General features: G+C 40.0%; 1 protein-coding gene across 4 annotated transcripts in view; it reads left to right on the top strand.

Annotated features, from left to right (window-relative positions):
• The window catches only part of LOC123875904 (epidermal growth factor receptor substrate 15-like 1), a 31,838-nt gene that overhangs the window by 1,903 nt on the left and 7,017 nt on the right, over positions 1–22,918 (top strand). For 2 of the 4 annotated variants that reach the window (XR_006798223.1, XM_045921996.1), the window contains exons 3-15: positions 509–643; positions 7,139–7,237; positions 8,053–8,211; positions 8,648–8,758; positions 9,373–9,609; positions 10,181–10,359; positions 10,801–10,957; positions 19,484–19,510; positions 19,802–19,963; positions 20,777–20,866; positions 21,137–21,334; positions 21,593–21,763; positions 22,494–22,637. Coding sequence is in view for 3 of the 4 variants with exons in the window: in XM_045921996.1 (XP_045777952.1) it covers positions 509–643; positions 7,139–7,237; positions 8,053–8,211; positions 8,648–8,758; positions 9,373–9,609; positions 10,181–10,359; positions 10,801–10,957; positions 19,484–19,510; positions 19,802–19,963; positions 20,777–20,866; positions 21,137–21,334; positions 21,593–21,763; positions 22,494–22,637 (1,869 nt within the window). In the remaining variant the exon portion in view is untranslated. Of the gene's footprint in view, positions 1–508; positions 644–6,642; positions 6,731–7,138; positions 7,238–8,052; positions 8,212–8,647; positions 8,759–9,372; positions 9,610–10,180; positions 10,360–10,800; positions 10,958–19,483; positions 19,511–19,801; positions 19,964–20,776; positions 20,867–21,136; positions 21,335–21,592; positions 21,764–22,493; positions 22,638–22,918 lie in introns of those variants that run through there. The other 2 variants (XM_045921998.1, XM_045921997.1) reach the window with 2 other exon arrangements.

Genomic DNA, 22,918 nt, shown 5'->3' on the forward strand with positions numbered 1-22,918 from the left:
TCGTTTTTACTCAAGTCTAAGCAAAGTCAAAATGCGCTCTATAAGTCTCAGTCTAAGTGTAATTTATGTAGAGCTCAAAAATCTTTACTCAAAGATCAAGTTAGATACTTATTTAGAACTGTCAAAAATTTCTTTAGCTTCACCACTTTGTACAACACACCTGAAAAATACATTATGTTTAAATGGTTAGATGTTTAGGGTTCCATACCTGGAGGGTGCCACTGGAATCCTATTACTAATCCTCAGTCCGCCTGTCTGTCAGTTGGTTGTATCTCGAGAACTGTAGGCAGAGAATTGAAATTTTCACAAAATGTGTATTTCTATTGCAGCTATAACAACAAATAATAAAAATTTCAAAATAGCCACCATGAAAATTAAAAAAATTAAAAAGTATACAATTGTATTTCTCATACAAATTCATGTGTGACCCCGATTGACACTTAGCTGGTTTTGTGATACTTTCTCCTTATATGATTATTAACAGCTATGAATCATTCATATATTCCAGGTGGACCCAAATGGCACCGGCGCGATCCAGGCGCTGGACGCGGCGCGCTTCCTCAAGAAGTCGCGCCTTAGCGATGTGGTGCTCAGCAAGATATGGGACCTGTCCGACCCCACCGGCAAGGGCTATCTGGACAAAGTGAGTTCATTTCAAGCAACACATACCTGAGACTTCATCCGAACCTCATAGGAACTCTTTAATTTTCTGGGATAAAAAATCTGTCAGTCTTTGACTATAACCAATCATGCAAAAAATTATGTCAACCCATTGCTCCATTGTGGTGTGATTGAAAATGAAACCAAGAAACAAACACCCTTTTGCATTTATAATATGGGTTGAGATGAAGTTTCTTAAGAGTGCTCTCCATGGGCGCTCCATGTTGAGTGTGAGAGCATGCTCTTGCAATCAATATTTACAAGCAGAACATCAACAGCAAGATGCGGGAAGTGTGAACAATGTGAATCCAAGTTTAGTATTACACGCGTCCGCATTGATTACACGATTTGCAAACCCCTATTTTACCCCCTTAGGGATGGAATTTTCAAAAATCCTCTCTTAGCAGATATCTACGTCATATAGTAGCTAACGGCACGCCAAATTTTAGCCCAATCCGTCCAGTAGTTTAAGCTGTTGCATTGATAGATCAGTCAGTCAGACAGCTTTTCCTTTTATACAGATTATTTAGATTATACTTTCTTACCTACTAGACTTTTTATCTACTAAATCATCTAATAAATGTAGGCATAGAATTATTAAGAGTAAGGACCTATAAAACCTATAATGTTAGTCTTCTAAGGCAAAAGCCGCCGGGGGGGCGGGTAGTAAACATTTTACTGCCGTATCCATCAAATTACGAAGTTATTACGCAATGGCCTATACAAGAAACATCACTTTTCAACTAGAATATTTACATCTTAGAAATATTGAAATAGCTGACGCTCGCGACGTCCGGGAATACATAACTTTTATAAAACTTCCATGAGACCTCTTTGACTGTCTGGGATAAAAGCTAAAACTACTACCCGCGAACTGCCGATATATAGCGATAGATATAGTATAAAAAATCGTTTTTCTGTCGCTCTATGTATTTCAACACTATACTTTATTTATATTTATGAACTCGGATTTTTTTCCTCTTTCATTTGAAATCCCCTCAAAAGAAAAAAAAAATTGGGGACACCCACTTTTTTGGATGTACCTAATATCCGTCAGATCGATTTTTTTCGTATAAAATGTAACCTATGTCACCCGGATCATAATAACGAATCTATTAAAACCTCATTCATCAAAATCGGCTCAGTAATTTAGGTAATACGGTGGAACACACATAAATACAAACCTACCTACATAGACTGCTAAAATCATAACCCTTCATTTGGCTTTGCTGTAGTCTGGTAAAAAGTATCCTATGTACTTTGGCGTACAAGCTATCTCTGCACACCGCACACAATGGCACACCGCTTGCGTAAAGCGTGGACGTATGCGTAACCCGGTGTGTTAGGGGTTTACGCAATTGTCATGTGTACGCAATTGGTGTGAATCGGCTTTAAAACTGGAGGAAAATACTGATGCCGGAAGGGCATTCCATATTCTAGCGGGAAATAAAATCACGCGCCCATCGCTATCGCACGCAGCTGTATGACGATTTAGATTTTAATCTGGCTTGTTTCGCAGTCTTCACTCACCATAAACGGCGTAAAAGTTGTAGGCAATATGAAAAGAACCCTCGTTTAATGAGGACTAAGGGCACTCGAGACTGCTCGCGTGTGGGCTGAGGGCTCACTCACACAATAGGGGTTAGGGTCATACTCACCATGCTAGACTATACCTATTTCTATAGTTCTTTATATCCTAGCAGGATTTTTACTAAGATTACCTACGCTGCTGGCGGGATGAAATAGTTGAAAATCGCTTGCGTAATTCGTATTTGAGATTCTCAGCGTTCTGAGTTCACGAAAGCTGCGACTTTGTTAGAAAAACCAATTTTGAAATGTTAAATGGTCAATCTCTAAAAACGCTAATTCTCAGTCGTGATTTTAAAAAAAAACTCGAGTTGGCCGGTTTAAACCAGGCAAGTGCGTGTCGTGGTGTCGGGCCATGTAGGGTTCTGTAGTTGCCCGTCACAATATTACATAGTTGACAAATTTCTATTTACCACCACTTTGTTTATGTAATTAATAGGGCTCTCTCCGTCATTTACTCCATACAATCGTAGCCCCAATTTCATTTGAATGTTAAGCAACCAAAGTTCATAAAATTTTGCAGACATATTCTAGAAGCTAATATCTGTGCCTGTGGTGTTTTAGATTTTTCTAAAAATATGTAGTTTTAAAATTACAGGGGCTCAAAGATTTGTATGTGAATTTTTTGGACCGCGTAATTTTGAAACCGAATATTTTAACGGGAATCTGGAAAACCACAGGAAAAAATATTAGTTCCTGGAACGTTTCTACAAAATTCCATTAAGTATGATTGGTTAGTATTCCAATGAGAGATGAACTACGTCTGTACGGAGCGAGTGACAGAGAGACCCCTCTATGTCAAATTACAGATTTCTAGTACTAAGAGTCTCCGAGCTAAGCCGCGGACGGACAGCCAGACGGACATGGCGAAACTAAAAGGGCTCCTTTTATTGAATACGGAATCGTAAAAAGGCATCAATATCTTGATACATCACGCTAATATTATAAAGGCGAAAGTTTGTGTGTATGTATGTGTGTGTATGTTTGTTACTCCTTCACCCAAAAACTACTGGACGAATTTGCCTGAAATTAAGAATGGAGATAGATTATACCCTGGATTAGCACATAGGCTACTTTTTATTCCGTAAAATTATGGAGTTCCTACGGGATTATTAAAAACCCTATATCCACGCGAATGAAGTCGCGGGCATCAGCTAGCTAACTCATTAAACCTAAATCTGGCAATCTGACACGATCGCTCCTTATGTTACCAAGCCTTTATGAGGGTGTAAGGGTACTCGAGACTGCTCGCATGCGGGCTCCCTCTACTACACAATAGGGGTTAGGGTCACACTTAGTGCGCTAGACGCTAGGATTTTAATTAAAGCTATACTTAATACATTATTATTAAGCTTGATTATGCCCCATTCAATAAACTGCGTAAAGTATAAAACATCAGTTCACTTAACAGAGAAGTTACATAGGTAGTATAGTACCTATAGGTATATGTCGTATATCGTTTGTACTAATTACTAAGTATGGTAACGATATACAATTATGGTATGCTAATGAGTCGCAAGGCACTTTGGAGATAATATAAAACCGTGGATTGTCCATTTAACAGACATAGTATAAGAGTAGTTACACATAATATTCTTTTTGTAAAAAACACTGAATATTATGCTATGGTTCTCACAACTTCTGTTGCAAGTGTGCCTTGACCGTAAGGGCAAAGCGCATACAGACGGAGTGTCGAAGTGCTGTCTTTTTTTTATCAACTTATGCTAAAAGCTTCATGCTACAAGTGTAAATTAAAAATTTTCAACACCCCCGACAAATCATTTTCAAATAAATAATTATGTATATCTAGGCAACGTCCATCTTGACAGCTTGACATTTGTCAATTGACACTTGAATATTATGAACCTAAGGGTTATCTAACCTTCTTTTCTACAAGAAAACTAGAAAATAGCTGATAACTTTTAAACGGCTGAACCAATTTTTTTGGATCATAGCTAAGAACACTCTCGATCAAGCCACCTTTCAAACAAAAAAAAGTAAATTAAAATCGGTTCATTCGTTTAGGCGCTACGATGCCACAGACAGATACACAGATACACAGATACACAGATACACACGTCAAACTTATAACACCCCTCTTTTTGGGTCGGGGGTTAAAAATAAATAAAAGTTAATCTGTTCTTATCAAAAAAGACGCGCGCTTCGCCTCCACACGGTTCTGCGGGTGTGCGTCGTACTTAAGTCGTCCTATTTTTTTTCTATTTAATATATTTTCGGGTTTATAGTCACATGCTAAGTTAGGCCGAATGTGAAATTGGGCTGTCGCCCAAAATGTATGTTTAATGCGGCCGTTGTGATACTTTGCTTGTTCTAACCTAATTTTATTTTTCGGAGAGCGCATCAAGTTGAGAGTCTGGTCGCCAATTTATTTTAGGCGCTTTTAATACGAATATAAACCGGCCAAGTGCGAGTCCAGGTCCGCACCCAGGGTTCCGTACTCGGGTATTTTTTCCAACATTTTGCACGATAAATCAAAAACTATTATGCGTTTAAATAAAAAATCTGTTTTAGAATGAACAGGTAAAGCCCTCTTATATAATTCCCTACTTGGTATAGTTAACTTACTTTGAAAATTGACAACAATAATTATTATTTGTTCATGAACACATATTTATTTTATTTTGTGATGTAACCACAAATTTACGGTTTTCGGTTTTGCCCCTTTTTCGAGGCGGCCATTTAGAAATTTTTATTATTTCTTGTTATAGCGGCAATAAAAAGACACATTCTGTGAAAATTTCATCCCTCTACTATTGATTTTCTATTACGGTTCACGAGATACAGCCCGCTGACAGACATACGGACGGACTTACAGACAGTGGAGGCTAATTACCTAATAGGGTCTCGTTGGCATCTTTGGGGTACGGAACCCTAATAAATGTAGCGTTACCGCGTAGCCATTCGGCCCGGCTGTATTCCAATATCGACTCGAAGCCCATTGGAAGGGCCCTCGACTCCCGTTTTATGAATAGTTTCCTTATTGTGTGGAAAATTACGGGTAGCAACCTAGTTTACTAAGGACTTCTCTTTATGTTGTAACCTTTTGTCAGCCCGAGTACAATCGGAACCCGAAATTCAATTAGATTCCCCCAGACTCCAGTCTAATTTTGTTTCTTAGAGTTCTGTACCTCAAAAAGAAAAAATAACCCTTAAAGGATCACCTTATTGTCTGTTTGTCTGTCCGTCTGTCGAGTCTGTCAAGAAAACCTATAGGGTACTTCCCGTTGACCTAGAATCATGAAAGGGAGGTTTTAGATCTTATAGCACAAGTAAAGGAAACAATTCTAAAACCGTGAATTTGTGGTTACATCACGAAAAAAATTAAAATTTGTTCACGAAAAAATTAATTTACTAAATCACATAAACTTGCAGTGTTCTATATAAAAGTAGTAGTAGTAGAGTAAGGTGCCTGAATTGGTATAATCTTACAGAATAAAAATGTATACGTACCAACAGTAATATGGTGTCGACAAATACCCTATTACAGACTCATTTAATCATTTATCACCAATTTATCGTCCAAAGCGCAAGGCACATCGATAGACTCGAGTCGTCTTTCTTGACAGCAAGCCAAACCAAACCAATTTGGCTATACCAATTTGAACTGTATGCCAATGTACATAAAATTGTAGTATCTATCAAATGATGCGACTTAACTCCATTCCATCTGTTTGCGTTGGCCCTTAGCCTTGAAGGCTTCGTGTCTGTCAAGCTGCCACTCGGCATCTATAAAATGAATAATTAATTAGGTAATTGTTGCGAGTGATAGTGGAAGTTTGTGTTAGGTACATAATACATTATTGAATCGGTCCACAGTGGCACTAGTGCGTGGTGCGAGCGCAGTGAGCGCGTAACTTTTGTCAAGTACACTGATGGGATGTAATAATGTTTCATCTCTCCAGATACAATCTATGATTTTAGTTATTGCCTCAATTTTGAAGGCTTCGAGTAATCTTGCAGTAGTCACTATCAAATGAATGAATAATTCATTATTGCAAGTGATAAAAATGGATATTTAAGTGAAACGTTTATAAATAATACGCTGTACACTACTGACTCAGTTCGCACTGGTTGGCTGCATCTATGTGCAGTATTGTACATAGTGTACAGTGCATGTTGCGAGCGGAGCGAGATCAAATTTTAAAGTAATACACCTATTATAACGTAATACACGTGGTCATGAAATTCAAGATAACCTAAACTCTTTATTCCAAGTTATTTGCCTTTATTAGAAATTAAAAAGCCTTCAAGGCTTTCAGCAATCCTCGAGTAGTCACTCTATCAAATGAATGAATAATTAATTATTGCGAGTGATAATGGAAGTATGTGTGTGATAATACGTTTTATATTATTGACTCAGTCCACAGCGGTTGGCGGAGGATGTGTGCCGTGTTTGGTTACGTGGTGATAGCAGTTATCAGTATGTCTGGTTCACGAATCAAACATTAGTTTAGTAAAAAGTGTGAGTTTTCGAAAATATTTTATCATCCTCATCGTAGAAAATGACGTAGCTTTGTACGTGACGTAAAATCAAAGAAAAATAGAGCTACTTTAGGGCTACCTGCGTCAAATTTAGGAACATTTGACGCCTGCCTGATAGGGAACTTCTAGTTCCCTATTCAAGAAACCAAAAGCTTTATTTGCTATGATCCGCTAAACCAGACAAATCTGTATTGTGCAACATACAGCATGCGACAGGCACTGCCCGCCCTCCCACTGCTAAACTTTCAGGAAAAGCCCGTCACCAAACAAGCAATACACACCACCACCACAAAGATGTAAACCTTGCTTGGTATGACCAATTGCAAAGAACACTTTGCGATTGGGCATAATATAGAGAAGATAATGAAGTTGGTCTGTCTGTTTGCAGGCGGGTCTGTTCGTGGCGCTGAAGCTGGTTGCGCTGGCGCAGGCCGGCAAGGACATCAACATGAGCAACATACACTCCGAGACCCCGCCGCCCAAAGTAGTGAGTTGATTGATCGATTGAAGTAACATAGCATATCGTCGCTGAGCATTAAAATTCCGCTATGTGGAAAATCACAAGTTTTCAGGAGACTTTTAAATTTTTTGATAAAAATAAGCTTTACTTTTAGGTCAATAAAAAAAATAGCTAAAAAGATTATCTCTTGAACTTAGCACACATGATAAAGAACGGGTTTCTACATGTACACATTTCTTTTAAAACCAAACAAAATGACATCAAGAACAAAAATCTAAAAAATATAGGTAGCGGATTTTGGATGCGCAGCGACGATATGTAAAGAAATACACGCTATCAAAGATAAACTGCTTCATTCGTCCTTCCAATAAGCAGTGGAAAAAATCACAAGATCTAAATCGATGAGAAAACTCTAAGTTCTTAAAAATAACTAGAGGCTAGAGCCCTTTAAAGCACTATTTATCCCTAAGCTTTAATTGCCTCTTGATTTAGTACACTCTTGACTCGAGTCGCGGGTTGCAGACATGGAGACTTCATTATCGCATGAAAATCGATCCATTTTTGGCTTAGCGCCAATATGATAGTGTTTTATTTGCAAACTCGAATTGTACTGCCATAATTTATATCAGCAGGACTATTCACGAAACTATTAGACATCTTTTAGGCTTTCGGTATTCGTGCAATGGAAACTGAAATTCATGACAGGCAAAATTATCTTTGCTGTGCAATTATATTTGCCCCGCACTTATTACTCATTAAAGAAAACACCACTTTTGGGTGCACTTAAAAGCGAACCGAGTTGTCCTTTTCGAATAGATGGGATAAAAACTATATGTTTCCAGGGTGAGTTGCCCAAAGTACCGCCGCCTTCAGCCACGCCAGCCACCGCTCCCGCTCTGGCTCCACTGAGCGACTGGAGCGTCAAGCCAGCGGAACGTGATAAGTACAGCCAGCTCTTCGACTCTCTGCAGCCCAGCAATGGACTCATTCCCGGGAACAAGGTCAGTGCTGTGGGCTTCTAGAAAAAGCTTAAAACATTCCTTTTATTGCGAGATAGGTTTGCGCTTGACGACAATCATGCTTGATAAAAAGCAATGATGCCTATTCAGTATTCACTCTTGCCTTGAAGACTCATACGTGAAACATGGGCAAATTATTATTAGTTGTAGAGTCATCATCATCAACCCATCGTCAGCTCACTACTCCTCTCAGAATGAGAAGGGTTTAGGCCAAAGTCTACCACACTAGTCAAGACACTGGATCGAAGCGAATAGAACGCGAACGTCTTAGTCACTAAGCTATCACGGCTCTTTATAGTCAGTTAGTCAATAAATTTTAGTTTCATTGATCATATTATTTCAAAAATTTTATTGGTTAACGACAAAAGTTTGGAATCCTTAACGAAATTAATAGGGAATGATTGAATACCAATTTCAGGTGAAAGGTGTGTTGATGGAATCAAAGCTCCCCTTGGAGACCCTGGGCAAGATCTGGGACTTGGCCGATCAAGACAAAGACGGCATGCTCGACAGGCACGAGTTCATTGTGGTAAGTGCGAACAGCAATATGGTCAACCACTATTGCAAAAAAAAAAATCTTTATTTTTATGATGATAGTTCGCGTTATATTGTGCTCACTGATTCTAAAGTAAATCCAATTGTCTGAGCAAGGACTGAGGGTGGTTATTTCTCCTTCTAAACGTACTTATGTAAAAATCATAGGTTTTACCTTTTAATCAAGAATAATAGTGCATCTTAACCGATCACATTGTATAAATTACATGACTAGAAGAAAAAAGCAAGTATTTTCGTAAATTACACCAGTGAGTTTGTCCTAGTGGCCAATGTCTTCAACCGATAGACATCCTCAGACATTGGTGTCTTGTAAAAACGCGGCATATGGAGTATATGCTGCGTTCTTCTACTGCTTGTACAGTTAAAGGCCGCAAGTTGTGTAGCACCTTAATAATCATATTCGCGTGGCACGGTTATACACATGCGTTAGGTGTGTGAGGCGTGTTTATAGAAAAAGGTCATAAGTGCGACAGGTTTTTGATGCAATAATTTCGTGGAATCGCTACTCGAATTCTGAGGCTGACCGTACCTGGCTCCAAGTCTATTTGATGTCCTACGAACAATAAACAGATGAAATGGTTTCCGCAGGCAATGCACTTAGTATATAAAGCGCTAGAAAAGCACGCTGTCCCCACGACGCTACCGCCGGAGTTGCGCGCGCGGCCCGCGCGGCCGCCGTCGCGCCCGCCGTCGCGCCCGCCGTCGCGTCCGCCGTCGCGCCCGCCGTCGCCGCAGCCGCGCGCGCCGCCGCCGCGCCCCGTGCCGCCGCCGCAGCAGCCACAGTCCAACGCCTCGCTGCTGGAGGGGCTACTGGATTTATCTAGCGTGAGTTATCATTATCAACTAATAAACGTCCACTGCTGGAAATAGATGCCTTGTAGGGACTTACACACGCTAGGGTCTTGCGCCGCCGCCATCCAGCGGCTCGCTGCGACTTGTTTGATGTCGTCTATCCATTTAGTGGAGGTCCTTCAACGCTGCGCTTTCCGGTGCGAGGTCGCCATTCCGGCACCTTGGGACCCCAACATCTATCGGTTTTTGAACTATGTGCCTTGATCATTGCCACTTCAGCTTCGCCACCAGCTAAGGTGTGTTCTCTTCTGGTTCTCCTATGGATCTCATTTCCAACCCACACCCCACAATGTTTTTCTTCCATAAAGCGAGACATATTTAATTGCTAACAACGCACATAAGTCCCCGGGCCCGGGATTGAATCCCTACAACCATCCAACCCGATAGGCAGAGGTCATAGTTACCGCTTCTAAAAATAAGGTATAAATAATGGTCATGAAATCGGAATGTTTCGATCCCTGATCATGAGGTGGCACTTTAATCTCTAGGTTTTCTATAAAGAGATGCCTGTCAAATTGTCAAAATGTGAGGTATCTGTCCGCAGCCGCCCTCCCCGATGCCCCCGCCGGTGCAGTCGTCGTGGATGTCGGCGGCGGACCGCGCGCGCTACGACTCGCAGTTCACGGCCGCCGACACGGACATGGACGGCTTCGTGTCCGGCGCCGAGATCCGCGACGTGTTCCTCAACAGCGGCCTGCCGCAGGGCACGCTGGCGCAGATCTGGTGAGTGTCTAGAGCCCTATACCAGGGTCAACCAGACTGAGCTAAAAGATCCTGAATCTTTAGTTGAAGACCATGAAAAGTGAACATTTTACACCAAACAGCACTAGATAAAAACTGAGACTGGTGTTTGCAAGGCTGACAAAAAGCCTTAAAAGACTAATTTATTTTAAGACCTCAAAAATCAAAGGTATGACAAAATATTAGGCTTTAGTGACGTGAAATCAAATAAAAATGGGGCTACTTTATCATTCCTCCCTGTGTTGGGGACAATACGCTGAGAAACTTTCAGCTTTCATAAAATAATGAAGGTCCGGCACACGCTGGCTCTCTCGATATACATATAGGTACTGTGTTTTGTTGCATAAAAAGCAGGCTTTATACTACTATTACTAGTTACTACTCTATCCACACAATGGGAATGTATTTTCTGTCATTTCCCAGGGCACTCTGTGACACAGAGAGCGCGGGCAAGTTATCGAGGGACCAATTCGCGGCAGCCATGTGCTTAGTGCAGCGCGCCTTGCGCGGCATACCTCCCCCGGCGTCTTTGCCGCCAGAATTGCTCGCCAAACCCAGTACGCAGCCACCACCGCCACCGGTAAGTGGTCACCGAAATAATGTACTTTTATTCCATTTCATGTTCCATGACACGGCTCTGTCAGTTGGATGTTAACTAGCCACGGCACAAGCCTCCCACAGGCCAGACCAGAAACAATTAAGGAATTACAAATTTCCAAATTGCCCTTGTTGGGACGCGAACCCGAGATCTCCCACTTATAAGACCACTGCGCTAGAGAGGACTATATAGGATCATGAAAGACAGGTTGCCATGTGAGAACAGTAAATCAAATAGAGTGATACAATTTTATTATACTGGTTTGAGAATTTTGTACGATGTTACGGAACCCTTCGCGTGCGAGTCCAATTCGCACTTGATCGGTTTTTTTAATTTCTTGAGGATAAAATATAACAATCCCCAATAAAATTTGTGTGATTCTTTTTGTAATTTGTTCCCTTCTACAATATTTAATGTGAAGTAAAATGTAAGAAAACTATTAATCAAAACAGGATCTCCGTTGTCAGTAAAGCAATAAATGTATGTGTATGAGCAGGAGTAAGGTATAAATATCAATTTCCAAAAAAAATATGTAATTGTATTTGTTCTGTTCTACAATATTTAATGTCAAGTAAAAGCTAAGTAAACCTTATTAATCAACGTAAGATTTCCGTTGTCGATAACGCAGTAAGTGCCTTGTGTATTTTAGCAGCAAAATTAAGACAATTACAACAGCAACTAATAAGGAGCGGTTTCTGTATATTTCCTCTGCGCTCTTCGATATCTCCAGCTTCACCACTCCCGCCAGGATGTCGTCTTGCCAGCAACTTGTAAAAGAAAACGAAATCGTATAGGTATAGCGCATAACTGGGTAGGCTCCTACGGTAGTTGAGCGGTGGGCGGGTGACAGTTGTCACCAGTAGACGAATTACTGAGCTCTGAGCTGAAATCAAACCTACTGACATTAGTGATGATACAACCTAAGGGCCGGCGCACATATGGCGGAGCGCGGAGGAGCGCAGCGCAGAGCATGCCTGCGAAGTTTTTCTAATCGCGTGACACATTACGCGAATTTGTACCAGAGAATGCGCGAGCACGCGCGGGACTGCGCGCGGATGCGCGAGTATCCGCAAGGATGCACAATTGATTTTAGATATTATTTTAATGTCGATAATACTTTGACTGTGAAAAATGCTCTGCGCTTCGCTCCGCCATATGGCGCCGGCCCTAAGGCGCCATCTCCACGGAAAAGAGTATCGCGACGATAGTCTCGCCGTGCCACCAAATCTGATACAAACTCTATGGGCCTATCTCCACACGGCGATACTATCGCGGCGATACGACGAGTGACTCTGGATGAGTATAACGTCGCGGATCCGTATCCGCGAGACTAGGCAATATATTCTTTGCGATAAATTCACGTCCGATCACTGAACGCATGGAACAAAGTCAAAGTTAAAGTTTGGGTACTATTGTACACTTTCTGATTGTAAAACAATGATGTAGTTAGTGGTGATAATTAATTACTTTAACTTAAAACTAAAGCTATAGTGGCCGGCAAACAACTTGGACCTGAAGTAGCGTGGTGGGAGAAAGTTGACGAATCCGAGAAGCGAAAGTCGACGTATCAAATAATCGCGTGCAACCGCGCCGACTGATCGACCAATCGCGTGCACCTGCCATTCGTCAGCCAATCATGTCAACGCTCAAGTTGTTTGCCGGGCACTATACGAGGGTTTACAACGTTACTGACATCACTGTACGTCAAACTTTCACTGTTAACTTTCACTGCCGGCACTGATGTGTGCGGAGAGGCCACCCTACACACCTATACATATGAGCGTCAGCATATTCCACGTGGTTGTACACAATATGGTCCCTAGCGTTCAGATGTACTCTGCCGCCCGTTGTTGCATCCAGTTGTCGCGGCACCAGTAGTTTTTTGTCGATCCGCCATGTTGCTGGGATGTCGCGAAGAATCGTTCTGAAAAAATTAGAGCCTCGATAGCTCAACGGTTAAGAAGCGGACTGAATTCCGAAAGGTCGGCGGTTCAAAACCCACCCCTTGCACTATTGTCGTACCCACTCCTGGCACAAGCTTTACGCTTAATTGGAGGGGAAAGGAGAATATTAGTTATGCTAATCATGACTAATATTTTAAAAAAATCCGATTGTTATAATTACCTACGTTGATTGTAGAAATTTTAAAATAGCAAATGTAGCATTAAAATAAATATTAATAATACAGGTGCTAGATTCATTTGACGATTCAAAATCAATTTGCAATAGTTTATTGGAATAATTTTTTCTTTAGATTCTAGGTTTTAGCAAAATATCAATTCTTGGTGACAAATGATTTCAAACTAAATTATGTCCGTGACTGCGTTCGCGTGGATTTAGTTTTGTTTGTATCCCGTAGGAACTATTTTTTCCGGGATATAAAGTTGCCTATGTCCTTCTCCGGGTCTATACCAAATTTCATGAAAATTGGTTAAACGATTGAAAAGCTAGCAGACAGACAAACACACAGACATACTTTCGCATTTATAATATTAAGTATGGAAGTATGTATGGATTTACCCTGGACATCGAATAAAAATCTTATCTCCCGGCAGAACAAACATCGTTTCTCTAGCGATCTGAGGAGGCTGTACAGGTTTGTCCTGGCATAGCGAGTAGATTCCCGCACTGTTGTTGGCTCGCTCTAGGATGTCCCCATCGTCCGACCGAATCTCGAATATACCATTTTTACAAGGCACCTTAAAATAAGTTGAATTTTTGAAAATCAGTAAAGGGCAGAATTTCCAAGAATCCTGAAACTCGCATTTCTTTTTTGCTCAAAAGCCCAAATACCTAGATATAACTTGAAAAATGATGGACTTTCATACAAACTCTCATCCCAATTTAAGAGTTCGGACTGCTATTTGTGGAGTTCAGGTTCGATCCTGGGCACGCATTTTTGCCTTTTTGGAGTTATATGTGTTTTAAGTAATGAAAAAATATAAATATAACTGGCTTTAACGATGAAGGAAGACATCATGAGGAAACCTACATGCCTGAAAGTTCTCTATAATGTTCTCAAAGTTGTGTTAAGTCAGCAATCCGCCAATCTTGCCAGTGAAGTATATCCTTATTCTGTAAGTAGACCTGTTCTCAGTAGTGGGCCGTCGGTGGTTGAGATGATAAAGATGAAGATAATGGTGACGCATACTTTACACAATCCAATCATTACTTCGTTATATCTCTCTTGTAATCCTGGTTGATTTCTTAAAGATGTTGGCAACATTTGCGATCGGCAAGGAATACCTTTCGGATAGACTGGAAACATTTATAGTTAGTGATATAAAAAGTTTGGCCTGATACTAGAGTTTTGCAAATTGTTATTATTTATTTATCAAAGGTTATCAATTTAAATGTACTTTGTAATTGCATAAGGTGTGCAGAAAAACTTGTGTTAAATTGATTTCAATGTATTCAGTATGCGAAAAATGAGATAAGGGTTTTAGAACTGTAGTGCATAGAAGTGTTTTACTTTATTTGCGTTCTTTGTGGGTGATTCTCAGGCCAGGACGCGTTTGAAACCCTTGTAGCTTTAGTTTTAAGTTTACGTAATTAATTTTAACATTGTCTTACAAATTCAACAAATTGACAATCAAAAATTGTACAAGGTACCTACTTTGAATAAATGCTTTGAGTTTATTAATATTTACCGTGAAACAGTGTTAATATTTCATCATTCAAAGTGTTATTTAGGTTCCCAGTTTTGTTTGACCTCTAAAATAAAAAATAAATGGTAAGATATTTATCATTTATTAATCTTTATCAAAATACTGTTGAATCCCAATGATGTACATAGGTATTACTTTCCATATTATAAATGCAACTATGTGTTTGTTGGTTTATCCTTCAATCACGTCGCAATGAAGCATAGTTAAACACCTGAAGAGTGGCATGGGGGTACTTTTATTCCGAAAAATCAAAGAATTCCCACGGGATTTAAAAAGGCTAAATCCCACACATCCAGTCATGAGCATCATTTAGTACAGGTACAGTAACCGGTAGGAAAGATTGCACATCTAACTTTAGAAAGAGATAACGGTTTCGTAGAGCGTTGTCTCGGTCGTTGAGACTGACGAAGCGTCACATAGACACGAGTGACAGAGACGATGCTCTAAGACTCCGAAATCTCTTTCTAAAAGGAGATCATTATTTTTGGGCCTTTTCTGAAAGTGCCGGCCAACGAAAAAAAATGGTACGGATCGTTAGAACTAGCCATTTGGAGTAATAGTTAATATGGCAGAAAAGTTGTAGGATTGCTCTGAATCAAGTTATACAAGGTCAAAGATTCGTCATTTTCATACATTTTATTGATTTCTAAAAGTGCTGGGAAACATAAAATAATGTTAGATATTGCTAGAACTAATGATTTGAAGCAATTGTCATTATGCCGCGAAGGCTGTGGGGCCATTATATGTCGTGTTATACAAGTTATACAAAAAATGAATATACTTTGTATAATTAATTGTAACTGATTTTATGATTTTGTTACTGTTCTGATTGTTTCATACGAATTTGAATACACGTACAATTATTTTGACTCCCACGAAGTGCTGGATCAGCTGCAATGTAGACAAAATTCGTTTATACATACCTGGATTGTATGCGGCCTTGTAATACTAGGTGATCTCATCCAGCCATCTCCCAAATTTCTGCCACTGGGAATTGGGATATCTCCGGCGAGCTCTGTGATGAATGCACCATTTGGTTATACGTACTGTTCACCATAGTAACTATACGGGCTTGCTTCAGTCGATAGCTGCCCAAAGCAACCTGCGTCAATTCTTCTGGAACGTGAATCTAGGAAAGTCATTAAACGGAGGATGTCGAATTCCATAGCCTGGAAATGAGCTCTTCTTCTATTATAATTACATATTGTTTGTGATAACAAGTTCTGCTGAACTGTTTTGCTCATTGACCAGTTCATGGATTTTGTCAAGGAAATCACGTCTGTAGTACACGTTTCTTTTGTCATTGTCTATCAGAACATGATAGCTGTTTAGCGATGTTACCGCGATCCTGAAATAATCGATCACGTTACTTAATGCCCGGTCGCTCTGATCAATCCTGAGTAAACGAAAATCTCTTTTAAAGCAATTGTTCATCACTTCCACCATCCAGCGGCAAATGTAACAAGCTTAGATTTATTGGTTTGGTCAGTAATTAGCTGGGTTTCATTTAAATGTTTTGTTTCTAGTATTTGTGTCACATAACTGCATGCCTCAAGAAAGAAAGGCTATCTATAAAGGGCATGTACAGACAGATACAGGCATGTACAATGTATATATCTTCAGAAAAGCACTATTTACTTTTTTCAGTGAAAATCATACCCTAACCGCAAGTTCCGAAACCACTAAAAGCCTTTATATTTGTTGCGATGGAACAATAATCTACACGCTGCAGCAACTTCCAATGCCCAGATTTTAAATGATACCTTAAATGATACAGAAGATTTTTACTGGATTTTTATCTTAGTCCATGGTTTTAGAGATACCATAAACAATCTTGAGGTAATCTTTCTTTCTTGGGGTGTGCGGTTATGTGGCACAAATGCCAGTAACAAAACATCAGTATAAAACCCAGCTAACTACTGACCAAGCCAATAAAATCTAGACTTTTTACCATTTGCTGCTGGATAATGTAAATGATTAACGACAGCTTTGGAAGATTTTTGTTTACTCAGGGTTATTCAGGATTTGTAATCGGACATTAAGTAACATCATCGATTATTTCAGGATTTTGTCAGCATTGCTGAAAGGCTATCATGTTCTGATAGACAACAACGTGCATGCACGTGATTTTCTTGACGTAATCCATGAACGGCCAATGAGCAAAACAGTTTAGCAGAACTTGTTATCACAAACAATATGTAATTATAATAGAAGAAGAGCTCATTTCCAGGCTATGGAATTCGACATCCTCCGTTTAATGACTTTCCTAGATTCACGTTCCAGAAGAATTGATGCAGGTTGCTTTGGGCAGCTATCGACTGAAGCAAGCCCGTAGTTACTATGGTGAACAGTACGTATAACCAAATGGTGCATTCATCACAGAGCTCGCCGGAGATATCCCAATTCCCAGTGGCAGAAGTTTGGGAGATGGCTGGATAAGATCACCTAGTATTACAAGGCCGCATACAATCCAGGTATGTATAAACGAATTTTGTCCACATTGCAGCTGATCCAGCACTTCGTGGGAGTCAAAATAATTGTACGTGTATTCAAATTCGTATAAAACAATCAGAACAGTAACAAAATCATAAAATCAGTTACAATTAATTATACAAAGTATATTCATTTTTTGTATAACTTGTATAACACGACATATAATGGCCCCACAGCCTTCGCGTCATAATGATAATTGCTTCAAATCATTAGTTCTAGCAATATGTAACATTATTTTATGTTTCCCTGCACTTTTAGAAATCAATAAAATGTATGAAAATGACGAATCTTCGACCTTGTATAACTTGGTTCAGAGCAATCCTACAACTTTTCTGCCATATTAACTATTACTCCAAATGGCTAGTTCTAACGATCCGTACCATTTTTTTTCGTTGGCCGGCACTTTCAGAAAAGGCCCAAAAATGTATGGAGCTAGAATGATCTCCTTTCCTGCCGGATACTGTACATATTATTATGCTTCCCTCAATCATGCGTCTATATACCTACGTAAGAACGATATAATATTCACCTTATAGTCAATAAGTGATACATAGCATATACCATAACGACGTCGTCTCCCCACCTTATCGCATCTACTACATTCACTCCACGGGTTCCAAGACGTGAAAATAACCAAACTATTGTTTAATGTTTCAGGGGGTAATGGATATGGCCCGTGCGAAGATAATTGTTTAACCTGGGATAAAGTTAAATTAGTATAACTGTTGAAATCTTCTGAACTAAGGTAGAGGTAAGGTAGAAGGAATCTATAGATTGCTCTTTGACTTTGCTTAGACTTAAGGTTCGTTAAAACGAGACAGATTTATGGCAGCGGTATATCGCTGTCTTTTTTTAACAGTGTCTGAAGTCTGAGCAAAGTCAAACTGCGCCTAAGTATACTCTATCTCAGCCTATCATATCTCAGCCTAAGTTAGTATAGAGCTCTCTCTGTTACGTTATCCCATATAAATGATAGAGCCAAAAAATTTCAGTGGGCGTTAACCCTTTTTAGTCAACAACCAATCACAAGCATGTTTTCAAAAAATGTTCGAAATTCAATCCAAAAATATTTTCAAAAACATTCGAAATTCAGTTAGAAAACATAGTTTTATTTGTGTTATAGGGACTTCTTATGTCGTGGGCTTGCGCAACCGTGTCCCAGGGGCTTCTTCCACTTGTTTAATGGTACCCAACTAATGAGGGTATATCAAAATTGCGTTTTATGATGCGAGGTCCAAAACACTTACAACAGTATACTTCTCTTCATCCGTCACTTCCAACAGCACTAAACCTCCATAGCTGTTCCCTAGCTTACACTGATACACGCCTTCGTCTCCTAGTCTTGTATAGTATAAAGTCAGTTCATCATTGATGACTGCAGTTTCCTTCTCATCCATAACATTGAACGTCAAGTTATTGATCGACTGAAAATTTGAACTTGTGAACTAGGAAAACACATAATATAACTAGATAATGATAGTTTTTTGACCTGGCCTATTACTATGAGCACAACATTAATTAGTATGGTACGCACCCCTAGATCAAACCTGCTTCAAATATAAATAAAACCGGCCAAGTGCGAGTTTGACGTTCACACGAAGGGATCCGTACCATTGTATAAGATTTTTTCCTTTACTTGTGCTATAAGACCTACATACCAAATTTCATGATTCTAAGTCAAAGGGAAGTACCCTCTAGGTTTTCTTGACAGCCACGATAGACAGACAACAAAGTGATCCTATAAGGGTTCTGTTTTCCTTTTGAGTTACGGAACCCTAAAAATTAAGTTTACCTCAGCATACGTCCAAACGACTTGCATTTTGCCAATCGGCGAAGCGCACAAATGGCAAGGCAATCTCACAACTGATCCTACATACGCTCTCACAATCATGTTTGGTATTCTTCCGGACTCTGCCTTTTTGGTCTTTCGGGATAGACAGTTGTAATAGTTAGACCAGAGCTGAGTCTGGCTTATTTTATTAGTGCAGGGTTCTGTATTGTTTCTAACTGGTATTTCGTACATCTGCCTGTTCTTCTCTTTAGGATACTTAGGATTTTCGAATATCATGTCATAATAATCACAGTTTATCAAATTGAGTGTAACAGAAAGAATAAAACTTAAAACTAACCAATTCATCGTATAAGTAGTAGAAGAATTGATTTTACGCTTGCGATTTCTGATTAAGGAATATAATATTCTGTAACGAGAGTTTCTGATTGTGAAATAATAATATTATTCTTGTATTTAAATTAAGAATGCCATCTGTCTGAATAATATTTTTAAATTTTTACATGAAATAGTTTTTATCTTGTATTATTTTTTCCGTTTCCTGCAATCCTAAAACAGGACAAACTAATTCTTGATGCGCCCATGGTAAGTTTCAAACATTAGCTTGCTACACACTATAGTTTTTTGAGAGTTCAGTAGCAAGTTTGCACTGATGACAGCTCAAACATTTCCACTACATTATGATAGATACATTACCTTAAAAGGTAGGTTAGGATTTTAACAGGAATTTGTAGCGACTTGGTTTTGATGTCATCGTTCGCTTATTTTCTGTAGTTGATTATCTTCATGTCTTTAAGGACGCTCTCGGCTCTATCGCTGTGCCTTGCGCCTTACGCTTAAAGGCAACACGTGGTAAATTCTTGTTTTTGTCATCAGAAACCGGAGCCCATCAGCCTGGGCCCTCAGCCGACTCCGGAGATGGAGGCGATAGCGCGGGAAGTGGACGCGCTGGCTCGCGAGCGCCTGGCGCTGGAGGCCGAGCTGGCCGCCAAGCAGAGGGAGGTCACCGTCAAAACGGGCGAAGCGGACAGTCTGCAGGTGACTATACAGCGTCAGCCCACTACGGAAATGGAAGCGATACACATAGGGAAACACAGCGTCTTCGCCAGCAAAGACGAAAGCTCCATTTTTCACGTCGCTCAGACGTGGATTCCTACCACAGCCTCGGCGAAATATGGGCTAGTCAGGTTCAATAAACTCATGTCCGAAATCCGAACGTCATCTTAAGCCAAGGTCCGAGTATCACAGGAGTTGTTCTTAAAAAGATATTGCATTTGAACTTTTCAAGCTGTGAGGCTCACTCTCTAGCAGAGCTTCTGCACTTGCCCAATCCTCCGGCTGTCAGCCCCATTGGACTTACGCACTAATGTGTATTTAACATTTGAAGGCTGTGTGAAAGGACCTCAAAGTCCTGGCCTGCCGGTCTGCACAAATAAAACCAGCCTCGTAACCGAACCTTTAAGTACAAGACCGATTTTTAAGAATAACAGCCGCTTGTCTGCAAGTTCGATCATCATTTGAACAATGGAAAGAGGTCACAACCCTCACCGTGCAGTGCAGAGAGCGATGAAACATTTAGGGGTTTCTGACCATCGTTTGCACTATAGTACTATTGGTACTGTTTCTGTTGGCAAATAAATTTCAGTATTCGCATCCTCTTCTTACTAACGTAATACGAGAAGGACAGACACAGTTTGACAGTTTTAGAGCTGTCAAACCTCAGCTAATCAGTAATCTGATTTCAACTTGTACCTGATACATTAATCCTGAATTTAACTCGGACTAAGAAGATAATTCCCTAAGATTTTTCTTACAAAATTCCATAAATGTTTAATTTTGTGATTGTTTCAGAGCGAATTGGATACTTTAACGGCTACATTAAAACAGTTAGAAAACCAAAAAGGTGAAGCGCAGAAAAGGTTAAACGATTTAAAAACACAAGTGAGTACAAAGATATGATTTGAATTTTAAATCTGTGTGATGTCATGACAGCTCAAGAACCTAAACAAAATGGCGGCCAGCGTTTTCGCGCGAATATACAAGATTGAAATGAAATGCATTTTTATCGCACTTATTAATAAAATAAAATTTGTAGATTACATCGATTTGTAAATTTGGTAGTTTATTATCACCTTAAGATCCAATTAAGACATTTTTCGAAGAAGGCTAAAATACGCTATTTGTTACAAAAGCATGTAAAAAAAATTGTAGGTGGACAAACTACGATCTCAAGTGTCGGCGCAAGAGGCGGCCGCGGCGGAAACAGAGGCCGAGGTGGCAGCGAGGCGCGCGGCCGCCAACACCTTGAAGGAGAAGGAGCGCGCGCTGCAGGCCGAGGCGGCGGACGCCGAGGCCGAGGCGGAGGCGCTCACCGCGCAGCTCAGCAAAACCGTCCTCGCTGTCAGCCAGGTGAGCTTCACACCAATCGCCAACCGATAGACCTTTACTGCTGGACATAGGTCTCTTGTAGAGACTTCAACACGCCATCCAGCGGCTTCCTGCGCCTCGTTTGATCTTTATTCCCTCACTTTCAATTGACTTGATAAAAGTATCAGGCTAGCATAAAATACAGGTAACTCAATGTTGACGCCTTTACTGTGCAAATCATAAATTTCGCTACTGTCGTCTCCTAACGCCTGATTTTTTAACCATAACATTTGTTCTCAGGCGAAAATCAAAATTAGTCACCTAGAAGAACAATACCAGTCGTTAACGTCGGCAGTGGAACAGCTGACGGCGGGCGGCGCCGCTGCAGCAGGGGTGCTGACGCTGCAGCCGCTGCACACCGAGCAGCACTTACAGCAACTAGTTAGGGGCAGCACACCCAATGATGCCGTCGTAAGTTGCAGCATCATCCCAGAACCAGGCATTTTTGATGTGAAGATTTCTATCAGACTTTGCTAGCTCGACTGAGATAGGGTTTTGGAGTATTGCCTAAGGCAGAGGAAATAAGAGCCCCGTTCACGGCAGCGACAACTTGCTGGTTGTTAGTCAGGTAGTTAAAACCGTAGAGATTAAAATAGTGCCGTTTCCACAGATGAAGGAAATAACGTTATCTGTGCGTGTCACCCTTTCCCTCTAACCGCACCTCACCCCTAGAGAGACCTAGTCATGACTTGATTGCTAGATATACAAGATTTCTTAGTCAAAAACGGCAAAGGGAGAATTCAAATAGATGTTTTGAATTTCCCCTATTTTTCCCAAAAGAAAACATTTTATTATACAAACTTTTGAAACATTTAAAATTATTATAAAGTAAAGTGGGACATAACGTTGTTAATTTTCAAATTTTTTAGTATCTTACATAGTTTATTCACGCACGAAGTTGCTTCAAAATTTTATCTAAAATAGCGATTTTTCAAGGGTCATAACTTTTAAAATAAATATTATTTGACTAAATTTATTATTTTAGGACATAGATAATGGAGAAATAAATCGATATATGGCTTAGTTATAGATCTAGAATAACATATAATAGAAAAAAATATGCAGATACTCTAAATTTAGTTCAGAGAAAAACATGAGATTCGACGCCAGTACCAAAGTAAATTAAATGTCCATTGCGCAGGATGACGACTCGTTCTCAAAGAACGAGTTTGGAGCGATGAATGGAGGCAGTGGGTTCGCCTCAGACCCCTTCAAGGACGCGGCGTTCTCAAACCTCCCAAGCAATGACCCCTTCGCGCCCGCGGGGAGCACGCATTCCGCTAAGGTATGTGAAACACGACCCCTTTACTGCAGCTCTGCAAAGCTTTCAGATAGGGTTTAGTTGTACTAGAATGAAAAAGTCATAGTAAATATATGGAAAGACTTTTTAATTACTGTCCCAATTTTTTTTTCTAAATTACTCAAAGATCCCATAAAACACGATGAAAAAATTTCGAAAAGATTTTGTCAATACGCATTATGCGTGGTTACAGAAAGTAGAAATTAATCAGAAATGTGGCTTCAATCATTCCTTTTTATTTAGACGCATGCGTGTGTATATCAAAT

Source organism: Maniola jurtina, chromosome 20 (genome assembly GCF_905333055.1).
Source record: "Maniola jurtina chromosome 20, ilManJurt1.1, whole genome shotgun sequence".
Taxonomy (NCBI): Eukaryota; Metazoa; Arthropoda; class Insecta; order Lepidoptera; family Nymphalidae; genus Maniola; species Maniola jurtina.